At 42.6% G+C, this 26,252-nt stretch overlaps 1 protein-coding gene and 1 pseudogene across 7 annotated transcripts in view; one reads left to right on the top strand and one right to left on the bottom strand.

The window, feature by feature from the left end:
- The window catches only part of STON2 (stonin 2), a 139,789-nt gene that overhangs the window by 80,891 nt on the left and 32,646 nt on the right, over positions 1-26,252 (top strand). For 4 of the 7 annotated variants that reach the window (XM_073895683.1, XM_073895680.1, XM_025869523.2 and 1 more), the window contains one exon: positions 2,576-2,746. The exons of the other annotated variants lie outside the window; for them this stretch is intronic. In XM_073895683.1, the coding sequence (XP_073751784.1) occupies positions 2,576-2,746 (171 nt within the window). The remainder of the gene's footprint in view (positions 1-2,575; positions 2,747-26,252) is intronic. 7 annotated transcript variants of the gene reach the window in all.
- On the bottom strand, positions 19,940-21,856 carry LOC112822652 (gametocyte-specific factor 1 pseudogene; annotated as a pseudogene).

The raw sequence follows: 26,252 nt of genomic DNA, 5'->3' as shown, positions 1-26,252 counted from the left end.
TTTTTTTTTTTTTTTAAGCATATAATGTATTATTTGTTTCAGAGGTACAGGTCTGTGATTTATCAGTCTTACACAATTGACAGTGCTCACCATAGCACATACCCTCCCCAGGACAACATTATTCTTAAGGGGAAAATGGGATCCACTTCATAGTGCCAATCTGAGAAGTATTGTGGCAAAGATCAGGGTTGCTGACATCACGTTTACTTAACTGATACAACTTGAAGCATTTGTTGTGGACTTGTGTGCTGGATACCACGGTGAGATGGCTCTTTCAGTCTGTAAATGGGCTAATAGTAACACCTACCTCACAGGGTTGTCAAGAGCAAAGTTTAGTCAAAGTAATACAGAGAGGGCATTAAGAAAAGTGCCTGGCACAGAGTAACTGCTCAATGAATGGGGTTCTTCTGGGGTGTCATTGTCATCATTGTTATTGATCCTCACAAAAACCTGTGATAATAGGTAGGTTTTAAATCCTTCCTGTCGTAGACATGAGTATACAGTGTGCAGGTTACTACACAGAGCTGGCAAGGGAGCATCTGGCTCTGAGTCATGAAGCATACTGTGACCCATACAGGGGTCCCTTTTATAAAGCAGTAATCCCATATTATAGATTGACCTTTTATTTTTCTTGGCTCCAGTTTATCAGTAGCAATTCTCTGTGGTGATATGGAAAATTTCAACTATATGAAGATTTTTTTTTAAGTGCCAGATAACACATCACGGGCCTGCTTTAATCCTAATTATCTTAAAAGTATTCATATATGCTTCATATGCATAAAAATTTCTAAAGCAGATTCCTAAGAAATTCCTGACAGTGGTTACCTCTGGGGGATGGGACTAGTGTTTACAAAGAACAGGTCGATTTTTACTTTTTATTTTATACCCTTATATACTGTTTGAAATTTTTTGTCATGAATTTTTTTTATAAATTAAAAAAAAACTTAAAAGATAAGGAAAGTATCTTAGTCCATTTGGGCTGCTATAACAAAGTACCACAGACTGGGTGGCTTATAAACAACAGAAATGTATTTCTCATAGCTCTGGAGGCTGGAAGTCTGAGATGGGGTGAGAGCATGGTCGGGTAAGGGTCCTCTTTTGGGAGGAAAACTTGTTATATCCTCACACGGTGGAGGGGGCTAGGCAACTGTGTGGAATCCCCTTTAGAAGAGTACCAATCCCATTCATGAGGGTTCCACCCTTGTTATGTAATCATAGGCCCCACCTCCTAACACCGCATTGGGCGTTAGGATTCCACATGTGAGTTTTGGAAGGACACAAACATTCAGATTGTAGCAAAGGGGGAGAAAAGTACAACAATAACCCATCTCTAGAACAATGTTTCCCAAACCCAAAAGATCCCCTCCTCCCACTCCAAAAGGCTTTGGGAAAGGAAACAGGGCACACTAGGTCCTGAGCTTGGAGACTCACAATATATGTTAGTAAACTAAAGATTGTGAAAAGCCACCATAAAAAAAAGCTATATAGAATATTCTTCTTAACCCTTGTTATACCTATTAACATCCTGCAGAATCATATTTCGTGGCATATCTGTTTTGGAACTGGTATAAAAACTTAAGAAAAGGCAACCTAGCCTTAGGTCAACTGCAGGTGGAAAAAAGGTGACTGGTTCTTCAGGAATTGTGGGTGACATAGCTGGTGGTAGTATGGTTTGATGAGACTGGGTCTTCGATTCAGGCAAACCTGGGTCCAAATCCTGGGTCTTCCATTCCCTAGCTGGCCGAGCCCTCGCCAGGTTACCTAACGTCTGAGTCTCAGTGTGCTCACGGTGAGAGAGGAAGAAGGATACCTCCCTCCTAAAGGCATTTCAGGATTAAATGAGAAAAGTACCCGGTCCGTGGTTGGTACTCCTCACCCTTGGCTCCATCTCTCCATCTCCTTCTCCTGAAATACAGACAAATTGCTGAAGGATCCCTCCATTTTTGAAAGTCTTCACTTCAGGATTTAGCAGAGGCCAGGCTATCAGGTAACAAGTTCTTGCATCTTCAATGGGAATCCATTTCTAAAATCTTGATCTCTGGATACCTATTTCAAGAATGTGTCTCTTATCCAAGGGAAGGTTCACCGACTCTGGGAGACTGTTGAGAATCCTGTTTCTCTAAAAGTTAGAGCCTAAAAAAGAAATTCATTATCTAAATCACACACCCAGGTTTGCCTTGCTCCAGGCCTTTCCAGGCCCTGCACCAAGGTTGCCCCTTGCTCTCATTTCCTGTGCTAGTGTTAATGCTCACACACAGTGGAAACCAGTTTGAGTTGAATTTAAAAGTATGTGCACTAAAGCATTGCCTTTTCAAAGTAACCTTTGTACAAAGCTCCTGGAATCTAATTACCCAAGTGTTATTTACCTCCCCTAAAATACTTGCGCCTGTGCAGATTGAGTTTAAAGTTCAGGAAGTATTAACAAAAGGAATCAGAAGCAAGATCTCAGGCACAGCCTCTGAAGAATCTCCCTGTCTGTGCCTGGCCTCTCCCTCCTCCTGGGTGTGCCCGCCTGGGAAGGCCAGTGAGTAACCTGCACATTTTTTTTTTTTCCATCTTGGCCCTTCCCACCCAGACGAGAGGACGGAGTGGCAGACAGGCAGGCAGTCGGCGGTGAGCCCTGTTCAAGCATGCACGGAGCATACCTCTACCTGCACCCAGGGCCTGGACCCCTCGCCACCCCTGCCCCACCCCAGGAGGAGTCAGAGCCCCTGCGAGGGTCTGGAGGGGGCCTCTGCTCCCAATGGTAAGGGCTGCCAGCAGCAGGAACACTTCATTCATTTCATTTGCTTTGGTGTTGGCTTTTCTTTTCAATTGTGTTTAGAGGGGAGAGTTTCTGATGGAGTTAAAGGTGTTTTGTTTGGTTGATTGGTTAGTTCTCAGTGGTCCCAAGACAAAGAAATGTCTTCCCCCAGCAGGGTTTATTAGAACTTGTAACCTGATAGCCTGGCCTTGAAACAAAACTTAACATACTAATTGCTTCTGGTTAGTACAGTTTACCCTTTGGCCCTCTTAAAAAAAAAAAACAAAAAAACTTAAAAAAAGACTATTTACCAGATAGGTTTTGAAGGAGGAAAAGTGCTAAGGATTGTGGCCATTTTAAGTATTGGGCACCTCTGACTAATTGAAAAGTAGCTTGTTACTACAGTTTTAAAATAGACCAAGATGACGTTTTGTCTCAAAACGAGCAAACAGAAAACCCTTTTAAAAAGATTTCAGTGTTGGACGGAAGATGCTAGCAGAGGGGCTTGAGTAACAGAGTTACAAGATAAGTTGGTCTAATTAAATATATATGAACATGGAAGTATTGAAGCAAATCTGCAGTGCTCTGGGAAGAAGGGAGTCAGATGTTCGATGTGGGATTCCTGTGGTATTTAAGGGAGAAAACTGAGATCTTTGTATAGTGTGCTGAGACTTCTTTGAGTGGAGCGTTGGAAGGCAAATGGAGCAGGCTAGGAAGCAGGTTTTCTGTGTGGGGCTGGTGCCAAGGACTTCTCCCTCAATTGCTGTGGGTGAGAGTAATTCAGAGTAATCAAGTGCTGCATTGTTAACGGGCTTCTGAGTTTCAAATATTTATTCTAAACACAGGCCGTTGATTGCACTGAATGTGAGGGAATAAAGCTGCTGCCCCTGGTTCCTGGCCTAGCCCAAACTTTAATACCTGGGGAGATTTCAGGAAAAAGGTTGTAGGAAAGATAAAGCTATGTGTAATGTGAATTCGATACTACACTATTAGAGTGTATTTGAGATGGCCCTATTCCTTGAACAGCCACGAGGAATTATACTGTGGTTACGTTAGAGTGTGAAGATGCTGAGCTAAGGGCTTTCATAGGAGATGGTGCAGAAACTGCAATAGAAACTGTCCAAAGCCAAGACACTCCCCTGACACATGTGAAAGTTTGCCTTGTGCCTGGATGTTCCTGCAAATGCAGCATGGGTTCATCCTTGGCACCACTGTGCGGGCAACGTAAGGATTCTCTAGGAAGGAGCGTGGCTCAGATGGTTAAGCGTCTGTCCTCAGCGCAGGTCATGACCTCCAGGTCCTGGGATCGAGCCCCACATCAGGCTCCCAGCCCAGTGGGAAGTCTGCTTCTCCCTCTCCCTCTGCCTCTCCCCTTGCTTGTGCTCTCTCTCTCTCTCAAATGAATAAAGTCTTTAAAAAAAAAAAAAAAGAGGATTCTCTAGGAAGAGCAGCTGGTACTTCACATAGCTAGATTTTTAGAGCAGCATTAAAAAGCACTACTAAGCAGTAGTGTGCCAAGAAGGGTATGAAGTTGTGGTGTGTGTGTGTGTGTGTGTGTTCAAGTGGGGAGGAGCACAAGGAGGGTGAAGATCCCCTTCTTAGGCTGCATACCCCTCTTCTGACATTGTCTTTTTCTGAAAAGAAATCAGTAATTCTTCATCGTTGTCACTGTCAATGTTCCTATGGTGATAATACCAGTAGCTTACTTTCTTAGAGCTTTGGTTTCCCCTTAGCTAATTAATCCAAAGCATAGTCTGACTGCAGCCCAATCCTCCAGCTCATTAAAAGACCATCCGAGAATGCACTTACTTTTATGCCGAGTGAGCAGAAGATGGGGGTGGGCACCCTTGTGATTTCACCTGGAGATGCACAGTTTCTGTTTTGTGACTCTATTCAGTTGTGATTGAAAAACAAACGGATGCCACTCTGAGCTGCCCATGGAGTGAACAGCACTGGTAGCAGTTCTAGCCTTTGTGAGCGTTTGCAGTTTGGTTACTACGTGCTCAGGTAGAAAACATCACTATCCCGTGGGGTGCCTGGGTGGCACAGTCGGTTAAGCGTCCGACTCTTGGTTTGGGCTCGGGGTCCTGAGATCGAACCCCGTGTCGGGCTCCGCACCCAGTGGGGAGTCTGCTAGAGATTTTCCCTCTGCCTCTGCCAACTTGTGCTCTCTCTCAAATAAATAAATCTTTAAAAAACTAAACAAAAGGGGCGCCTGGATGGCTCAGTTGGTTAAGTGGCTGCCTTTGGCTCAGGTCATGATCCCAGGGTCCTGGGATCAAGCCCCGCATCGGGCTCCCTGCTTGGCGGGAAGCCTGCTTCTCCCTCTCTCTCTGCCCCTGCTTGTGTTCCCTCTCTCACTGTGTCTCTCTCTGTCAAATAAATAAATCTTTAAAAAACAAACAAACAAACAAAAGCCTCACTAGTGCTACTGCACCTGCTTGTCTCCTGGATCCCGTGCTCAGTGCTCGGGAGTGGAAGACCGTCTGGGGAGAATGGGCAGTGTTTCCTCCTATTGATGGCCTGTTTTCAGAACTTTGTAGAGTTTCTTCTCAAACTAAATTAAATGCAGTATCTTCTTGAATTTGGCTTTTCTGAGGCATCTTCATGGTGAATTTAGCATTTCTTTTCATTTCATTGTGTTTTTCACTCCTCTTGCTTAGCCTTTTGAACAGTGACACCAAGCAGAGTGAAAACCAAATGGGAACCAAATATGCACTTAAGACAACCTTGTGTGTGAGCAGCTCATGCTTTCTCCTTCCATCCTCCGTGTCGCTTCCGAAGAGCCTCCAGACACTACCCAGCCCTGGCCACTTCTCTGCCATCCTGTGTTTTCTGGTTACTGGAATTCTTTTCCTTACCAAACCTCACAAGTAGGTATTTAGAGAAGTTAAGTAGAACTAACCCAAAGGTCATAGTAATTTTTCTAAAAAAAAAAAACAAACAGAAAGCAACACCTTAGTTGTAGGGATACGGTAATAACTCCTGCTGCATTCCAGCCAGGCTATGTACATCTTCAGGCGTGGGTCAGGGACACAGTTGTGGATTCAGCCACCGTCCTTTTACTGCACTTCCTAAGTGGGCACAGTCAAGCACGGCTGAGTGAAGCAGCTGGTGGCTAGAATATAATTAGCCTCAGCCTGTAATCTTCAGTAAGCGCCAGTTTCCTGCTCCTCGGGGCGCTTTGCAAGCCTAGTGTGTTATCTTTTTCCTGTAATGTTTCTTACACTTTGGTGCTCCTCATGTGAAGGCTGTGGAGTCCTTTGCAGGATGTAGCCTTGGGGGTCCTTTGGTCACATTTATCTGTGGGCACATCCTATGCCAAAAAGAGACATCGCAGAGAGACTCGCCCTGAACAAGTCCTCATAAGGATGACATGTCATCCACATCATCTTTATTTTTTATTTTTTTTAAGATTTTTATTTATTTGAGAGAGAGAGAATGAGAGAGAGAGAGAGAGAGCACATGAGAGGGGGGAGGGTCAGAGGGAGAAGCAGACTCCCCGTCAAACAGGGAGCCCGATGCGGGACTCGATCCAGGGACTCCAGGACCATGACCTGAGCCAAAGGCAGTCGCCCAACCGACTGAGCCACCCAGGTGCCCTCCACATCATCTTTAAAAACCTCAAAGGATGATATGAAATAATGATGAGAAGAAATAGATTTCTTTTGCTTTCATTTGAGACTGAGGTCTTGAGGAATAAGGTATGTGTATGCAGGTAGGAATAGAAATGAGGAATATCAGACAAAAGTTGACCTTGAGAAGTGTATAACTTCTTGAGATTAGGTGAAAACTTTGGCCTAGAAATCCTATTTGGCTTAAGGCAAACTTTTCTCCCTTTGGTTGTATAATCGACTTGGAAGCTAGTCTCTTGTGATAATGACTTTGTAGCTCCCCTTATCAAGAGGTAAAGTCTGTTTATCCAGCCCCTGAATCTGAACGAGGCCCTGTAACTTACTCAGGCCAATAGAATACGCAGGAGTGAAAGTGTGCATATGTACCAGTCCCCAGTGTAGGTCTTAAGCAGCCTCACACACGTCTACTTGCTCACCTAGAACCTAGCCTGGTCACCCTATAGATGCTCCTGGACTCAGTTGCTGTGGCCCAGAGACCCTTGTCTCCCTGCTGATGGTGATCTTATACCAGATATGTGAATGAGGATATCCTAGACCAGCCAGCTGACCTGATACATGAGCGGGCCCAGCAGAGATCACACAAACTGATCCAGAGACTCAGGAGGAATAATGAGTGCCTATTGTTTTAAGCTACTGAGTTTTGGAATGGTTTGTTATGCTAACAACAACTAATGGATTCATGTAGTCACCTGGAGATGGTACATCTATGTTCACTTTTTGGTCTGTTAACATCATCACAAATGCTTAGTGCAGCTCAGCATAAGAAATTCAGTCAATGCTTGGAAGGGTTCTATTAGATAGGGGGGGCATTTCCAGTTCTTGTGATCATTAGCATTACTTTGAGACTTTTTTAACACCACATGTCGGGGTGCCTGGGTGGCTCCATCAGTTAAGCATCTGCCTTCAGCTCAGGTCATGGTTCCAGGGTCCTGGGATCGAGCCCTGCTTCGGACTCCCTGCTCAGCGGGGAGCCTGCTTCTCCCTCTCCCTCTGCTGCTCCCCCTGCTTGTGTTCCCTCTCTCTCTCTCTCTCAAATAAATAAATCTTTAAAACAAAAAAACCCAACACACGTTTGGGCCTTATATCAGATTATTCAACTAAATATCTGTACGTGGGGACTAGGAATCTGTAATTCCGAAAGCTCTAGTGATTGTCTAGGATTGAAAACCAATAAGCTAGTGATCTTGTTGGTCCCTTCTGTTACTGAAAGATGCCCTGATTGCAGTTCCTCTGTACTTAGGAAAACAACACTCCCGTGGTTCAGAGTTCCTTGATATACTTCAAGCCACATAAGTAAACTTTGTCATCAACTTTGACAATCACACTGACCTGATCTTATATGGGGGAAAATTCACAGGTGCAGACAGATGGCTGCAGTTATCTGTTGTTTACTATTGTATCCCCTGAGATTCACAACGTGGTATAGATTCCATGAGTAAGTCTTTAGCATTGGGGATGTAATAGGACCCTGCTTTGAGGACCTTATAGTCCAATGGGGAGGAAATATCAGAAATCTTTTACTTGTTACATATTAAGAGAACAAAGCAAACAAGTTTGTTTTTTTTTTTAAAGATTTTATTTATTTGACAGAAAGAGACACAGCAAGAGAGGGAACACAAGCAGGGGGAGTGGGAGAGGGAGAAGCAGGCTTCCTGCCAAGCAGGGAGCCCCATGAGGGGCTCAGTCCCAAGACCCTGGGATCATGACCTGAGCCAAAGGCAGGCGCTTAACAGCTGAGCCACCCAGGTCCCCTGCAAACAAGGTTTTGACCCATAGGTGAATTTTTACTATGGTGGGTATATCAGTTGTTGCAACGATGATGTTACATTGCAAACAACACAAAAATCTCTGTAGCACTTAACGACTGAGCCACCCAGGCACCCCTAGGTCATGATCCCAGGGTCCTGGGTTCAAGCCCCATATCAGGCTCCCTGCTCAGCAGGAAGTCTGCTTCTCACTCTGTCCCTCTCCGAGCTTGTGTTCCCTCTCTCGCTGTGTCTCTCTCTGTCAGATAAATAAAACCTTAAAAAAAAAAAAATCTCTAGCATACAACGGTATGTTTTTATTAACCCCTTTTGTCTGCAGGTTAGGGTGGGGAGAATCCACTGATCTTGCCTTGGCTTAGCAGGGGGTGGCTTTATTCAACATGTCCCTCAACCTTTCCCTGGGATCAGCTATTAGCTTGGGCATATTCTTTTCATGGTGATGGCAGATATTAAAAAAAGGCGTAAGCCACAATGAGCAAGCTCATTTCAAGCTTCTGGTTATGTCATTAATCTGTTAACATCTGTTGGTCAAAGCAGGTCACATGGCCAAATCCATTTTCAAAGGCCAGGGAAATATAGATTTGCAGAGAGAAACTGCAAAGTCAGGATGAAGTCATTTCTTTAGATCACACATTTGCTACCATCATTTCTTTCTCAGGCTACAAGAAAGCAGTTTTCATGTAGTCGGATCATTTGGGACCTTTTTCTGAATCTTAGCCCAGGGTTGCAGTGGTTAAAAGAGATTTGGGTGAATATCCCTTTCTGATGGCCCATCTCTCCCTGGATTGCTTGGTGAAAGACCTTTAGCCTGTGCCTCTGGTTAAGATAGGAAACTAGTGTTCTTAAATATGATTGAGCTGCTCAAGTGTTCTCCAGGGCAGAAACTATGTTTTACAGTGTTACTAAGAATAGCAACAGAGTACAGTTAGCATTGAACAATTCGGGTTTCAACTGAGCAAGTCCACATAGACATGGGTTTTTTACAGTACCGTAAATGTATTTTCTCTTCCTTATGATTTTTTTTTAAGATTTTATTTATTTATTTGAGAGTGAGAGACAGCCACAAGCAGGCGGAGGGGCAAAGGGAGAGGGAGAAGCAGACTCCCCACATGACCCTGGGATCAGGACCCAAGCCGAAGGCAGACACTCAACCTACTGAGCCACCCAGATGCCCCTCTTCCTTATGATTTTCTTAAGGAAAGATTTCTTACTTTTAATGTTATCAATAAGGCTTCTAGGCAACAGTTGTCTATTAGTGGTCAGGTTTTGGGGAGTCAAAAGTTACATGTAGATTTTCAACTCTGTGGGGTGTTGGCTTCCCTAACTCCCAGGCTCTCCAAGGGTCAGCTGTATTTCAGGCCACCGGTGTATAGGCATTACTATTGATCATTCTGTGCCTTTGGATCTACAGAGTGTATCAGATTTACCTCTGAGGAAACTGAGGTACAAAAGATTATGGAACTTCCACGAAACCACATCTCCTGGCCATCCGAGATTAGCAACCTGTCTCATTGGTTTTTCCACTTTTGCTCAGCAGCCTGATCGATGCTGCCTTTTTTCACAAAAAGCCTATGAGGATATCGTTACCTAATGAGTTTAGCTTCCTAAGAAACCCCTCCCTCCTAGTGCTTATGCTCCATGGGAAAAAAAGAAGTCCAGCAGGAAGGTATTCAGTACTGTAAGATTTCTGCACTGCAGTGTTAGGGAAAGTAAGCTGGATTATAAGTCCTTTCTAAATTCTCTTTCCTAAGGTTTCTTTGTTACTGTCTTGACCACAGAAGTAAAATGGAGTGGGGGCTGTTGAGATAGAAGTCCTCGGTGTGGTGCTGCTGCCATGGGTTCTCTGAGCCCTCACCTGTCATTTCTGTTGCGGAGTGACTGACTGTTCAGCAATTGCCTGCAGTGGTTCTGACAAACAGGGCTATTTCTATTTTATGTGGAAAGCTGACTTGATTAAACAACTCATTCAAATTCATGCTTTGTAGAAGGCATGATATGGGAACCGGCATTTCTAGTGGTGTTCTTGTCAGATTAGCACCCGCAAACAATCAAATAATGGCAGTGGCCCAGAATATGTAGAGACCGCTACAGTTAATGTGTGAGCTGGTTATCTTGGGTAGGTTGTCTCCATTCTGGCGATGGCTTTGCTGAGAACCTCATGTGTCTCCCATATAATGCTGCATAATATGTTGTTATCTGAGCAGTGATTTAATGTCCTACGTCTCCTCTTGCTCATTGCCAAGGGCCATATCTGCATTGTTTACCGCTAAAAACCTAGGGGTCAGCCCAAGAGAATCTAAATAAATAGATATTGGGTGAGTGCACAAGTGAGTGGATGCTAGGACTACAATATCCAATGCCTAAGACAAATTTAGGGTTCTTTCCAGGTAATTCTGCCCCCAACAAGGGGCAGTGAGGGGTTAATGTTCTCTTTGGGAGTTGGAGGGATTTGGATATGGATCTCAGCAGAGCTGCTTGAATCACATTCTTTCTGCTACTATAGCAACAGGTTGAGAATTCTGCAGGCTTTGTCGACTGCCTCCTGCCTCCTACGTTGGAAATAAGAAGTGCCTGTGTGCAGGCGACTTCATTGTCTGGGGGACAACTTTTTTTTTCTATGATGTTTCAATGAAGCAGCTTCTTTGCAGAGACAAAGAGGCCAACACAAAGCAGGGGCTAAGAATCATGGAAAGGCAGAGAGAGATCTTGTTTTGATTGGAGGGACATTTCTAATCTTTTTTTCTCCTGAGGAGGTATGAAGTGTGGGGAAGGATTTGAGGTTTAGTGGTGGTCGGTAGTATCTCTCCCTCCCTTCTTCATGAGACTTCTCTTCTGAGAGACACCCCCTGGCAGCTTTTGGAAACCTTTCTTACTATCTTTGCTTAACAGGGTGGTGGTGAAGCTCTTGGATTATTGCCCATGTTGTGTTCACTTCTAAGTTTGGAGAAGCCAGAGTGGACCAGAATGTAGGTTTTCCCCTCTGTATTCACTCTGTATCTTTGTTGTGTACTGAGAAGGAAGGGCAGACTAACTGAGACTGAGAAATGGAGGTGTTAGTCTTTTCTTGATGTTGTAAGGAGAGGGACGAAGATGGGAAAGCTGCTGAGGAAAGTTGCTTGGGTGGTATTAGCTTGCCAGAAAGTGTCACAGGCCTTTAAAAACTGCCCTGTGAACTCAGGGCTGCTTCTCAGGTGTGGTTAAGCTTAGTGTTTAGGGCTAATTGTAGTTCCTGTTTGGCTAATGGGTGAAGTCAGTAGACCTTAAATACCACTTTGAATTGATTGGATCACATTGCCACAAAACCGTTTTCACTTCTACATCTTGTTTTCACTTTGTACATAGACGGCAAAATCCGCCTGATTCCCTCTTTGTTCCTGGTTCACAAAAACATTTTGGTCACAAATACCTGAACATGTCCAGCCGTTCTGCAGAAGCAGCACTGGGTTCTTTTATTAAAAGTTCAATTTTAGGGGTACCTGGGTGGCTCAGTCGGTTAAACACCCGACTCTTGGTTTCTGCTCAGGTCAGATCTTGAGGTGGTCAGATCAAGGCATTGGGCTCTGGGCTGAGCTTGGATTCTCCCTCTCCCTTCCCCTCTGCACCTCCCCTTCTCTACCTGCCTACCTACCCCCATCACTCCCATGCTCTCTCTCTCTCTCTCAAATAAATAAATAAATCTTAAACAAAAATTTAAAAGTTCACTTTTAAAAATCTTTTATCCCCAACCCACTACATACCATTTGAATATGGGATAAGCCCTATGTCTGTATGTCTCAGAGTTCCCTCAGCTCTGCTTTTTAAGTCTGGTGTGGCCACCAAAACTGCATTCTTGTGGTGTAGTCCTAAGGGCTTTAGGCTGGGAGCCAGCAGCCCCGGGGGTCTAGTCCTAGCCCCAGTGGCCTCGGGCAGCTCATAGAGGGATCTTAATTCCTTTGCATGTGGAATGAAAGATGTGGATGACATTGCTAACATTTCATTCACGTCTCTCCTACACACACAAAAATTGGTACTGCAGTTATTTGAAAAGTAAAAAAAAAAAAAGCCTTTGCTTTATTGAGGATCTTAGAATTTGCAGCTCCCTTAACTCCTACTCATACTTCAGGTCTCCACTTCAGTGTCACTTCCTCAGGGAAGCCTTTCCTGACCCCTACCCCCCGCAACGCCCCCCCCCCGCCACCCTGGGCTAGAGCAGGGCTCCAGGCTTATGCTCCCTGCTAAGTGTGTTCTTTTATTTCATCACACTTAGCACAGTTTGTAATGATCTATTTCTTTGTGTGTGGGGGGGTGTTTTTTGTTTTTATCAATTTTTTCTCTCATTCTGAGACTGAGGACTCTGGGAGGCAAGCACCCAGTCTGTTTTATTCACCATTAACTCTGCATAGGAACCAATCAGTAAACATTTGTTGAAGGCTCAACAGTGCTGCATTAGGCTTTCTGGAGGGTACAAAGATGATTATATGACAGTCTCTGTCCTTAAGGATCTTCAGGTTTACTTCTCCTGTTTCTCTTCTCTACCATCCCACCCCACACCCAAAATATGCTGCAAGAAGTGAAAACAAAAAACCCTGGGCTCTTGTCATTGACCTGATCATGAGACAGGTTTTAATTTCCTTCATTGGACTGATTAGTGTTTTGTGACAGAATCCATGAACTGAATGAAGCAAGGTCCTGGAAGGAGGTTGTAGGAGATAGTATACAGAATGAAAGTGGTGGACAAAAAAAAAAGGGGGGGGAAGAGAGAGGGAGGGAGAAATGAGGAGGACAAGACAGCAAGAACATTGAAATCATTAAATTCTATCTTTTTAATTAATTTGTAAGTGTCCTTTTTTGACTGATGGGCTTTATAAGCAAGGGCATGTTTCTTAAACAGACTTCTTACCTTAAGTTTTGAGTAATGGAAACACAAAAAATTTGCAACCACAAGGTGATTATAAGCACACAAAAACTTGACTTGGCTCCAGAAATCTCTTTGCTTTAAAAACCAGAAGGATACCGGTTTTCAAGAGGACTGGCAGGTTACTGGAAACCGGTGGAGTTATGATCAATATAAGCATTTGCACTGGGAAACTAGAGCTAGCCATCGCACATCTAAGCAGCAAGCCTAGACTAGATGCTGCCCGGAGGGAAAAGCAAGAATTCCTTAGGTTGGAGGTGTGATGGGTATTCATCAACCAGGTACAGGAGGATTGGAGGGAAGTTGATTGAATTAGAAAGTACAACTCCTTCTGGTCTCACCGAGTTTGCAGTTTATAAGGGGAATGACTTAGGGGAGATTTACTGATTACGTTTCTGTAGAAAGCATGAAATCTCTAGCTTCAAGAAGCCAAATAGCTTCAATTTATCTTGAGAACAGGTAGAGGTAGAGAGTATGGACGGTTGAGATAAAGTAAGGTTTCTCTTCTGGCTCCTCTCCTTAGAAAGTTCAGCTTTCACGGCAAAGGACAGCTTTTGCCTGCATAGTTGCCCCAGCTTCCCTTTCTCACCAAAACCCACAGACACAGGGGTTCTCGGTAGCCTGCCTTTATGCTTGGTCCTCTTGGGAGCTTAAACCCCTGCCAGACTATATCCCTCCCAAAGCCATTCCAGGAAGAAAAGAATGACGAAAACAATCACATAATCGCTCTTCTTTATGAGGAGGAAGGAATTTTAGCCAAGAATGCAAGGTGTGCCTGTGGGCTTTGTGCCTGCACTGCACAAATCCTACACACACCCACACCCACACACACGTATGTCCATTCTGCTTTTCACTTAATTGGCAGGGACAGTATGGTATGCTATGTTGGCCAAAGACCAGGAAATATCTGTTTTGGGTTGACAAATAGCCAAGCCATCAGGCTCATGTGTCTCACGAGACGATGTTAATTGGCCCCTCCTTCATTTACAAAAATATACTCAACAAAGATAATATGTGGGAACGTGGTGCTTTCCTATCTGATATCCCCTTCCGAGTTAGTTCCAGAGAAGGTCTGCTCCAAGCTGTCTCTTGGTTTCGTAGGAATTTGCCCCTTTCCAGCACTTTCACACAATTCTTTACAAAGCAAATCCCTTTGTTTTCAGTGGCAAAGCTTCTCTTTAATCTCGGCTCTGCCACTTCCTACCTGTACAGCTTGAGCATGTTATTTAAGCTCTCTGTGCCTCACTTACTTTGTCTTTATATGGAGTCAATAAGAATGTCTCTCTCATAGGAGCCTTGTGGGAAGGAAATAAGATCATCTAAGAAAAATTTTTTTGCGCAGTGTCTGGCACATTGTTATTGTTCTTAGTCCGATAAAGAGATTTCAACCTTTTCTCTTCTTCTTTGCCCCTCCTGAGTTAGAAACACCCCTTGACATTTGGTACTTCTCAATATCAGGGTTCTGTTCCAGTGTGGGGAGAGGAGAGCAGAGCAGAGATGGCTGGGCAGGAATGGGGGTGATGGAGACCTGTGCCCTTGTTCTTTACTTCCTCCTTATCGCATTGCTCTTTCCCCCATACGACAGGTTCTGTGCCTGTCGATGGCTGGGTACAAAACTAGGTGCAGTGCAAAAAGGAATGTGGATTCAGCAGTGTCTTCCAGAAGTGGTAATCTAAGTTCCAGGCTCCCTTTTACCTGTTCTCCAAGTCTGTAACACCTCTTGCTGTTTAGCTCAAATCCTGGCTCAAACTACCACGTGAACTAATGTGAACTAATGTCGAATACAACAAGCACTCTAGGGATACCAGTGGTACCAGTATATTTGATCATGGAAGACAGGAGTAGTCATTGAAGCATTTGGCACTTAGAGGAAAACACTTGTAAAAAGTCAAAGAGCAGGTCAGCTAGCAAACTTTCTGAGCTATCCAATCTCTCGGGACTCATGGGCTTGAGAGGAAGGAGTGTGAATCACTGGAGCTGGAAAGAAGTCTCAGGAGAAAGGACACAAGAGCTCACCTGTCCAGCTCCCCTGTGAAAGAGTGACCATTACAATGCCACTGAGTAGCGTGGCCAGGACCCTGAGGGGCCGTAGCCCTCGTCCCCGGACCCACCCAGTACAGGGGATGATCAAACCTTCCATAACTTATATAAAGCACGTGGCTTTAAGTGCTGGCATAAAGTCAATGCTCAAGAAATGTTCGCCATGATTAGCTCATGAATAACACCTGGCTGTTCTGCAATTGTATGCAGAATTCTGCTTCCACATCACCACTTGTTGCTGATGCTGTCTGCAGCTCTGGTTAGTCTTGACAGTTTGTAAGGTGGAATTGAATGAGCCATTTTGAGGGTTCAGAGATACTGTTCTGCCATTACCATAGATGGTAAGAAAGAGCATATGACAAGCAGGCTCATCACACCATGAGCGGGCAGCTCTCTGGGGATGATGGCAGGACAGCACTGTATATATTTTTATCATTAACATGAATTCATATTTTATTGTTTCTTTCATGAGTCTCATCAAGGCAATGTCTTATTCTTAATTCATTCTGCTGAAAGTGGGGTGGTTTTCACTGCTATCTTTCACAATAAAAAAAGTGGAAGAGTGGGTATAAATTATAGAGTTTTAAACACTAGACAAATTCAGGGTTATCTGATCCAACCCCCTCACTTTCCAGATGGGGAAATTGAGGCCCAAGGGTGTTAAATGAATTCTCTGAGTGGGGCAGAGGAACAGGTCTTCCAGCCCTAATTCGGGGTCCTCTATGTGTGGTCTTTTGGTTTATTGCTCTTCCAAAGTGACCATGGGCATCAAACGATTTGAGAGCCATTGTTTTTGAAATGTAAAGGTGGTCATCTGTGTGGAGGATTCTCAAACAAGATAATGACACCTTTGACCCAGTCTCTTCCTGTCTTTGGCACATTATCCCTGACTCGACACAGGAAATACACATCTATTATGTGAAAGAGGCAGTGATGACAGAATGAACAGTTCCTGTTTTTCCCCTCTGAAGGAGAACTCCTCCACTAACCCTGTGCGCTTAATACACAGTCATGATCAAAACAGATTCAGATTATGGTGAGCACTGTGAATTGTGCAAGACTGTTGAATGACAGATCTGTACCTCTGAAACAAATAATGCAATATATGTTAGGAAAAAAAAAGAAGAAGATAGCAGGAGGGGAAGAATGAAGGGGGGGAAATCAGAGGGGGAGACGAACCATGAGAGATGATGGACTCTGAAAAACAAACTGAGGGTTCTAGAGGGGAGGGGGTGGGGGGATAGGTTAGCCTGGTGATGGGTATTAAAGAGGACACGTTCTGCGTGGAGCACTGGGTGTTATGCACAAACAATGAATCATGGAACACTACATTAAAAACTAATGATGTAATGTATGGTGATTAACATAACAATAAAAAATTTTTTAAAAATGGAAAGCAAAAAAAAAAAACAAAAAACCAGATTCAGATCTCTGAACTCCATACCTGGTCCAGAGGACTGATTGAAGGACTATTTCATTGTCTATTGAATATCCATCTTCTATGGAACCTCATCCTCTAGCTCTGGTAATTCAAAGAAAAGGTCAGATCTACAGAGCACAAGACCTGGATATTTATGAATAGATTTTCCTCAAAGATGATTCGTTAAGTGATTTTTAATTCTTTTAACTAAGCAAAATTTCAAGATATATGTCGATAAAACAAGAAGGTACAGAGAAAATATTTGGAGAAAATATGCATTCAAGATATAATGCCAGTTGTTCAAAACCGAGATTCAAACATTGTAGAATTATCCAGACTAGATTAAGTTTTTCTCTCAATCTATAGATTATCTTCTTAGCAGTTCAGATGCAACATTTGGCATTTCCTTCTTTGTTTAAAGCCAATAATTACTTATTTATCAAGCAACTGCTATGTGTCAGACACTATAATGATACTTTTCATGAGATCTCATTTAATTTGCATAGTACCCTGAGGTAGGTGTGGTTTTTCTCATTTTATTGATAAGGACAATAAGGGGTCAAGGTAACCAGATTTTTTGGGTGTTTGATGACCTATTTCTGTTTCCATGGAAGTAGGGCAGAGTAAGGTTTTAGGCAAATACCAAGGAAAGATTGTTAATCCAGTTGCTGAACCAAATAAAGCTTGACTATCAGAAGACCAGCCTATTCTACCTGGCAAGCACCATCCTAGAAACCCACGCTCTGAATTTTGAAGTTGCAGCCTATTAAAGGAGCCATTCTGCCCCTGATCTTCCCACAGTCCCTTAGCGTATATGTCAGTGGGTAAAAGATGTTCTCTCGGTAAATCTGGTTTCTTTTGAGAACTTCCGTTTCATCCATCAGTTCTTTCAGTTTTCCCTGCACCAATAGCTAGATACCCTTTCTTCATGGGCCCCTTCATGGGCATTGCAAGGGATGGATTCAGAATTAGAGCATGAGTGTCTAGGTCTCCTCTGACACCAAGAGGCACATCTGTGAATAAATACTCCAACTTCGGTACTTGGGACTCTATGATTGTGTTTTGTTCTTAAAGTCCTTTTAAAAAATAATTTCTGGGCCTGAGCTGGATTGCATAAATCCAGAAACATTGCAGGTCTTGTCACTTACTAATGGTGTAGCCTAAAATCTGTAAACTTTTTTTTGTGAAGTCCTTTCAGAACCAATTTACATTTGACAGACAAAAGCCGTTCTCCTTCCTTAGTCACAATAATAAAAGCTAAAGATATAATAGCTTCAGATACAGTATCTCATTTACCACCCACACCCGTCAGAAAGACTGTTAGTCCCTTCTTATGTATAAGGAAATTGAGACTCAAGTAGACGCTCCTGTGTTCAAGATCACGTGCTGGGAAGTGTCAGAGTACAGATTTCTCTAACTCTGAAGCCCACACCATGGTGTATTATCCCTTTTTTAAAAAAAAAAGGAAATATAGAAATTTACTCACCAGCTTTGACTCTGAGTTTTGAATGTTTTTGAGAAATCAAACCCAGTCAACCTCAAGGAATGAAGATTTGCCCCCACTAAGGTCATGTTGAAGAAAACACCATAGTTTCTAAAACACTTCCAGAAGATGTAATCCAGAAATGCCTAATGTTACAATTGCATCAATGCAATATGTGTATGATTTGCCAGCTCAGACTCATTTGGAGGTATAATATCTGTTTGTTTCTTAAAAATCTCTCTTGTTAATGTTGGCCTGTGCGCTTATTTTGTGAAACATGAAGGGCCTGAGCACGTGATTATTGAGATGATTTCCCAAACACCCTTCCAGTTACAACAGTGTTTCTATAGATTGTCACCCCCTTCCCCCCTGCTGCCTATTCAGGATAATTTAATTTTTAGAAGTGCTCCTTATTTAAATAATATTCTACACAACATATTATTTGCTCTTCCACTTAAATTATCAGTACTCATTATTATAGCCATCAGCAAAAAAAAAAAAAAAAGTAGAATTATCATGCTAAGGCATAGCTGCAGAGCTATCTTTGCTGGATACTTTGTTAAGGGGTTAGTGCTCTCTTGTACCTTTTTATTGTCTGCTTTATTGGAGAATGTGCAGTTTTAGCTAGATTTCCCCTTCTTCATTTCCCTAGGAGCCGATGAGTTGAAAATGCCATTGTTTTTCCTAATGTGAGTGTCTGGCAGAACCAGCCCTGGGATGTCAGAAAGCTCATAGTTTTTAAAAAAAATCGTACTTCAGTCATGAAAGGATGAGGCCTGAGTTTCAAGAACGTGAAATTTCTTGTTTGCACAGTGTGACTAGTCAAGCTGTACTTTTGTGCTTAGCACCAAATATAAAAATAGATGATGTCACTACAGAAAGAGTGAATGAAGGAATCAGTGGGATTCTTTGGTTGTAAGCAACAGAAATGGACTCTGGCTAATTTGAAATTTTCTTAGAAGGAGAGTGTGTTGGAAGGATATGGAGGAGCAAAGGGAAGAGTGTGCTCACGAAACTGAAGGAAAAACAGAAATCAAGCTGAAAAGCCATACCCAGAAAGGGGGGGTAGAACAGAATTTGGGTCTCTGGCAAGGACTCTCAGATGGTTTCTTCTAGTGCTGTCAACCGTTTCCAGTTTCATTTTCATTCCCTGTAGAGTAAAATTCCAGAGAAAGAGCTTTGTGGTGACTTACTTAGCGTATTAGCTCATGTGGCTTTGGGGAGGCTTGGGCCTTGTCTGGCAGCCCCACCAGTCAATCTCTAATAAGGCAGCCCCTAAAAAATGCATTTTAAACAAGAGTCAGAAAGTAATAACTATAAAGGAAAAAACTGGTAAATTAGACTACATTAAAATTAGGACTGTTTACCAGTAGATACTATAAACAGAGTTAAAAGCAAGCTACATCATGAGAGGAGATACTTGCAATAGATTTATCTGACTGGAAACTCATATCCAGAATATATAAGGAACTTCTACACATCAACTCCAAAACAGCAGACCACCCAATGGAGAAAAGCCTTGAAAAGGTACTCACAAAAGAGGATATCCAAATGACCAGCAGGTGTATGACTTCATAGCCATCAGGGAAAGCCCAAATAAAGCCACAATTTGACACCACTGTACACCTACCATCATAGCTAGAATGAAAAGGACATGGGGCGCCTGGGTGGCTCAGTTGTTTAAACGTCCAAAGAACCAACCCACTGGTAGCAGGAAGAAGCAAGAGTCTTCTAGGGTCGGGATGCCTGGGTGGCTTAGTCTGTAAGCGTCTGCCTTTGGCTCAGGCCATGATCCCAGGGTCCTAGGATTGAGCCCCGCATCAGGCTCCCTGCTAGGCAGGGAGCCTGCTTCTCCTGCTGCCTGCCACTTCTGCTCGTGCAATCTCTCTCTCTCTCTAAAAAAAAAAAAAAAAAAAAAAGTCTTCTAGGGTCTGGCATTTGATGAGATAGAAACTAAGTTACTGGGCATTTCCATTGTTTTTCCATGGCAGAACATAGAGCAGAGACGTGGGAACATGCATGCCTGAAGCCAGGTTACTCTTATGTGCCATAACTCTGTTGCTTGTAGGGCTGTTGTGGCCACAGTAGTTGGCTGTGCCCCAGACAAATGGGCTGCTGTTCTATTCCCACTGAGCTTTCTCCCAGTCTCCAGTGCAAAGTAGGGGTAAACTGCCTGTGCTCTTAACCAGAGTCTCTTGTCCAAGGTTCCTGGTTTGATTGACAACATCCTGCTCAATACAACTTGTGTCTTCACAGTTTGAGATATGATGACTGATTTTTGGCCCAAGGAAGCTGGTGGTGAGCATTGAAAGGACAAAGTAGCCAATTTGCTTGCAACATCAGGATGATTCTTTCTGCCTTTCATAAAACGATAAGACTGCAGACCCTGATCTGATGGTATTTATCATAGGGGCATTGTAATAGCTTTTCAGGGTCCAGGGAACTGATGTAAGTTTTTTCTATGTTGGAAATGAAGGAGCTGAATCGAAGTGCTGGGTCGGGCACAGTCTCCCCACATCCAAAGCATATTGAACTTTAAATGTGTGATTTATGTTGTCTTTTTTCTATGTATATTTTATACTTGAGTAAAAATTTTATAAAAAAACAGAATAATGAAAGCCCTCCAATTCATGCATTCCCTGGAGTAACCATTCCTCCTGACTATCCCTCCCTAACTGGCATTAACAGGTCAGTAACATGACTTTGGGCAAGTTACTTCTTTATGCCTCCATTTTGTCATTTATAGAAGGGAGAAAATAGCAGTACCTACCTCACTGGGTTGTTGGAAGGCTTAAATGAGATAATCCAGGTAAAGTGCTTATTACAGTGCCAGACACACAGAAAGCAGAAAGTAACTGTTAGGTTCATATATTGTGGAGTAAGTTCTCCATACTAGGTATGCTAGGGGATGTAAAGAGCACTGTGAATTGTGTAAGACTGTTGAATCACAGACCTATACCTCTGAAACAATACATTATATGCTAAAAAAAAAAAAGAAGAAGAAGATAGCAGGAGGGGAAGAATGAAGGGGGGGAAATCGGAGGGGGAGATGAACCGTGAAAGACTATGGACTCTGAGAAACAAACTGAGGGTTCTAGAGGGGAGGGGGCTGGGGGGATGGGTCAGCCTGGTGATAGGTATTAAAGAGGGCACGTTCTGCATGGAGCACTGGGTGTTATACGCAAACAATGAATCATGGAACACTACATCAAAAACTAATGCTGTAATCTATGGTGATTAACATAACATAATAATAATTTAAAAAGTATAAAACCTGGGCCTCAAAGAGCTTATAACAATCGTAATTAGAAAGACAAGGTATGTAACAGAACAAATCATTGACACTCCAAGAGGGTATTGGGAAATTACAGAGAAGAAAATCCTAAGAATTCGGTGGAAGGAGAAATTACTGTAGGTTGGAGTGTCCCGGGCAAAACTCATAGAGTTGTGAGAAGTCAGAAGAGGGGCTGCCCTCGGAGGGGGCATGACAAGAAAGAAGTACAAGGGGATTTATTTCTTCTTCTGGTACTGGTTACATGAATGTACTCGGTGTGTGAAAACTTTTGATATGTACGCCCTTCTGTATGTGTGTGGTACTACATGATTTTGAAGCCCGGTTGATATCTGATCTGAGGCAAGTTACTTCACCTCTGTGAATTTCATTTTCTTCACCTATAAACTATACTTAATGTTGTCGTGAGGATTAATGAACAAAGAGTATGTAGAACGCCTAGTCCAGGACGGGACGGTAAAATAGTTCATGTACCTGATGTGCTAACTGGGTTAGACGGTGACAGACTGGGATAGACCTTTCCCACGTTAAGATTTGGAGCCTTTATCTGGGGCTTATTGCTTTGTCGAGGGAACGACCTCATGCCGTTACTGGTGTTGTGAATGGAACCTGTCACAGTTTGTCAGTGTGATGGCTCAGTGACCCGCTGGGACAAAGGGCACTTCTGCTTATCAGAACCACTGCTCCACAATTGTCCCACACCATCACTGTCCATTTCCTTTTCCTGTTTAGTCAGAGCCACACCTGTGAGTGGGAGTCAGTGCCCGATCCAGGTGTGCATCAGTAAACATTTACCGAGTGTCTGCTGGGTGTCAGGTATTATGTTAGACGCGGATAGAGCTTGTAATAATGAACAAAAACAGGGTAAAATGTATATAAAATAAGACCTGGGCTCCTGGGCTTTGCCTTCCAATAGCTTGTAGTCTAGTAACAAGGTATATGTGCTTCTTCTGAAAGCTATTTATTTTCCCCCTCCTCTCCCCTCTTTGTCTCTCCTGTTAGCCTCCGCTCACCCACCCCTTCTCCCTCACACACCAACCCTTCCCTGAACTACACTCCATGTAAGCAGGCTACGAGCCATTTAACATGGCCTCTATCCAACAAAAGCAATCAACTCGTAGCATATGTCTTCTTCTTGGCTCCCCCAAAACTCTAGATGGCCGTGCCTTCCATTAATTATGATAACAGAAGCAGCCATTTATTAGGTGTCTGGTACATGCAAGGCATTATGCCAGGCCCTTGCCTACATTATTTGTAACTCTCACAACATCCTGCAGGGCATCATTATCCCATTTTATAGGTGAGGGACCTGAGGCTCGGAGAACAGAAATCACTTGCCTGACGTTACCCACAGCCTGTTTGTGGTACAGTGCTCTCTCCCGTGTGCTGTGCTCCTTGTGGAGCTGTTTGCAGTGTTCGCTCTGATGATTAAACATTGTAAACACCCTTCTGCGTCAGTTTATCACTCAGCTGTGCACATATAAACCTGTGTGGTTAGGAGAGGCTGGTGCCAGGACCACTCTTGCTGTAATTATTCTAGCTTGACTGGAAATGTCAATAAAGAGCCACTCAGCCTCGCAAACAACTTCTGACCTCTTGTTTTCTAAATGCCTTAATATTCAGCAGCACTAACCTGCTGTGCCATCAGGAGGGATACTGAACCTATTTCGTTATCTATATTAAAATCTTGGACGCAGGCGCCTCAGGAAGAGCCTCTGTGTATTGAGAAAATTCTGCCACTTTGGCCCTGCCTTACTAGGCTGTCTCTCTGGGATTAATTTAATACTTGCCACTAGCCTCTATTTTGGGAACCTGGAGACCAATAGGGCTATGTGATGCAGATTAAAGGGAGCATTGCCATGATCTGGACACAGAGGAGGCACCCGCGATCAGGTGCATGTTCTGGGTGGTTTTGTGTGAAAAGGCACAACGCAGAGTGGCTGTTTTCCCTCCTAGTCCAAGTGTTTTGGGGTCCTGGCCTCTAACCCCATGGAAGCCACTCAAAATGAGATAGCCAACTCTATGTAACACAGTCTCATGGCATATGTTGGGCACAAGTCATGTTCACACAAGGAGGGGGATCAAAAGCCAGCAAATCACTGTGGGTTGCAGGTCTAGTCTTAAGCTTTTCAAGCCTTAGAAACGCAATCACATTCTTGTTTTGAGAGGTAAGCCTTTCTGGGGATTGACGCACCATCTACAGTAGGAGACATATATTGGCAGTATGACTAACACCAGTGATTTGCTCAAAAATAAAAGCTACTCTAATTTGAGTTTTTTCTGCATGTGCTTAGATTTTTAAGTATAATTTCCAGTTCCCACAACCGCCTCTCAAGCTGTTGGATAGTTACTCGCATTTCACAAATGTCAATACTGAGCCAGCGTCCCACCCAGGTAGACTTGGTTCCAAATCTTCAGCTCTTTCCACTCTTTCTCAGCACCTGAAAACACTGTCTGCTGTTAGATTTCCAGTGGAGATGTCAGCCGCTTTGCCAGTTTGGCTTCAACCAACTCAGGCAGAATTATCAAGCATTTCCCTTTTTGGGTTCACACAGCACTTTGCATATACCTATAGGAGCACTTTGTATTGTATTGTAGTTGCACTGATAGCGTCTTCCTCATTTTTTTAATGTAGGGCCTGTTGCAGCACCTGGCAGTGCTGTGTAGTGGAAGGACTGGGTTGAAATGTTGTGTCTGGTTTCGCTAACATTTTATCCTCAGTATGTGACACACCACCTGGTAGCGAACTTATCTGCTCAGTAAATATTGAATGAACTAATGAATGAGTAAATACAATCTTGGCTATTATTTTTCCTCTGTGAATCTTTTTCATTATTAAAAATGAAGAATAATTCTATCTACTTTATAGGGCTCATATGAGATTAAATGAATCAATGAAACCAGGGTAAGTGATGGTGTGATAGTGACTTTTGAGATTCAGGTAGTGGTTTTAAGATTTGTCATGTTGCTGTATGTCTAAACAGTTCACTTAGGTTTATTGCTACCGTAATACCCTATTATATGAATATGACACAGTTTGCTTAGCCATTCTCCTGTTGATGGATAGTTGGGGGTATTTCCAGTTTTTTACTATAATTAATAAAGCTGCTATGAACATTCTTGAACAAATCTATTTGTGGACATATTTTTCACTTCTCTCACATATAAACATGGTAGTGGAATTGCTGGGTCATAAGTTAGGTGAATGTGCAAATTTATTAGAGGCTGCTAAACCATTTTTCAAAGTGATTTTACCGCTTTATACTCTTACCAACAATATAAGAGAGTTCTAGTTGTTTTCCATCCTGTAACATGATATTATCATGCTTTCCAACTTTAGCCTTTCTAGTGGATGTGTCATATCTCACCGTAGTTCAATTTGCACTTCCTTAGTGTCTAATGATGTTGAGCACCTTATCATGTGCTCTGTGGCCAATCATATAGCTTCTTTTATGAAGGGCCTGTTTTTTTTATTGGTTATTCTTCTTTTTATTATTGATTTGTGGGAATTCTTTATGTATTCTGGATATGTCTTTTTTCAGTAGCTTGCCTTTTAACTTTTTAAGTGATATCTTGATAAATAAATTGGTAAGATGCAATTTATTAAGTTTTTTTTCTTTCATGGTAGTGCTTTTTGTCCTGAGAAATCACTGTAGCCTGCAAGGTCATGAAATGTTTTTTTATGTTTTCCTACAGAAGTGTTACAGTTTTGGCTCTCATATAGATCTATGACCTTTCTCACTTTAATTCCTGTGTTTATATAGAGAGAGAGAAGAAAAGGTTAAGGTCTGTTTTTTCCCATGTGTGTGTCTAGTTGCTCCAGCACACTTTATTGAAAAGAACTTCCCTCCCCCATTGAATTCTACGGCACCTTTGTCAAAACCCAAGTGAGTATATATGTATGGGTCTACTTCTCGACTCTCTATTCTCTTCCATTAACTTATTTGTCTTTCCTATTATACTATCTTAGTTACTGAGTCTTTATAGTAAATCCTAAAATTTAGTAATATAAGCCCTCCAACATTTTTCTTCTTCAAGATTATCTTGGCTATTGACAGGCTTTGATAAAAACTGAGTTTATCAGTTTCTACCAAAGGGGGAAAAAAAAAAGTCCAGGGATTTTGTTTGGATTTGCATTGACTCCATAATTCAGTTTCAGAAACTTTTTCATCTTAACATTTTGAGTCTTAAAATCCATTAACACGAAATCTCTCCATTGTTTAGGCCTTCTTTAATTTCTCTCATTAGTGTTCTGTAGTTTTCAAGTATAGAGGTCTTACATGCTTAATCTGTGTATTTGAAATTTTTATGATATTGTATTTTTTAAAATTTCATTTTCCAGTTATTTGTTACTAGTATTTATTTTTAAAGATTTTATGTATTTACTTGAGAGAGAGCGTGAGAGAGCGAGTAAGAGAGCGCAAGCAGGGGGAGCTGCAAAGGGAGAGGGAGAAGCCAGCAGGGAGCCCAACATGGGGCTGGATCCTAGGACCCTGGGATCACAGCCTGAGCCGAAGGCAGACTCTTTTTTTTTTTAATTTTATTTAAATTTGATTGTTTTTCAAATCTCATCCTCTTTTGTATATATTTCAAGGTTATTTTTTATCTGTTTTAAAGAATTAAACATAGTAACTGTAAAGTCTGTGTCTAATAATTCCATTTATCTGAAATTCTTAAAGGTCTGTTCCTTTTTTTTTTTTCTCATTCATGGTACCTTGTTTGTGTTATTTATTTTATTTTATTATGTTAATCACCATACATTACATCATTCGTTTTTGATGTAGTGTTCCCTGATTCATTGTTTGTGTATAACACCCTGTGCTCCTTGCAGTACGTGCCCTCTTTAACACCCATCACTGGGCTAACCCATCCCCCCACCCCCTCCCCTCTAGAACCTTCAGCTTGTTTCTCAGAGTCCATAGTCTCTCATGGTTCATCTCCCCCTCTGATTTCCCCCCCTTCAATCTTTCACTTCCTAC

The sequence above is a fragment of the Callorhinus ursinus genome, unplaced genomic scaffold (assembly GCF_003265705.2).
Source record: "Callorhinus ursinus isolate GAN/ISIS: 27379988/994484 unplaced genomic scaffold, GSC_fseal_2.0 scaffold8, whole genome shotgun sequence".
Lineage (NCBI taxonomy): Eukaryota > Metazoa > Chordata > Mammalia > Carnivora > Otariidae > Callorhinus > Callorhinus ursinus.
Note: the sequence above shows the minus strand (reverse complement) of the source record. Positions and strands in the feature narration are given on the sequence as shown.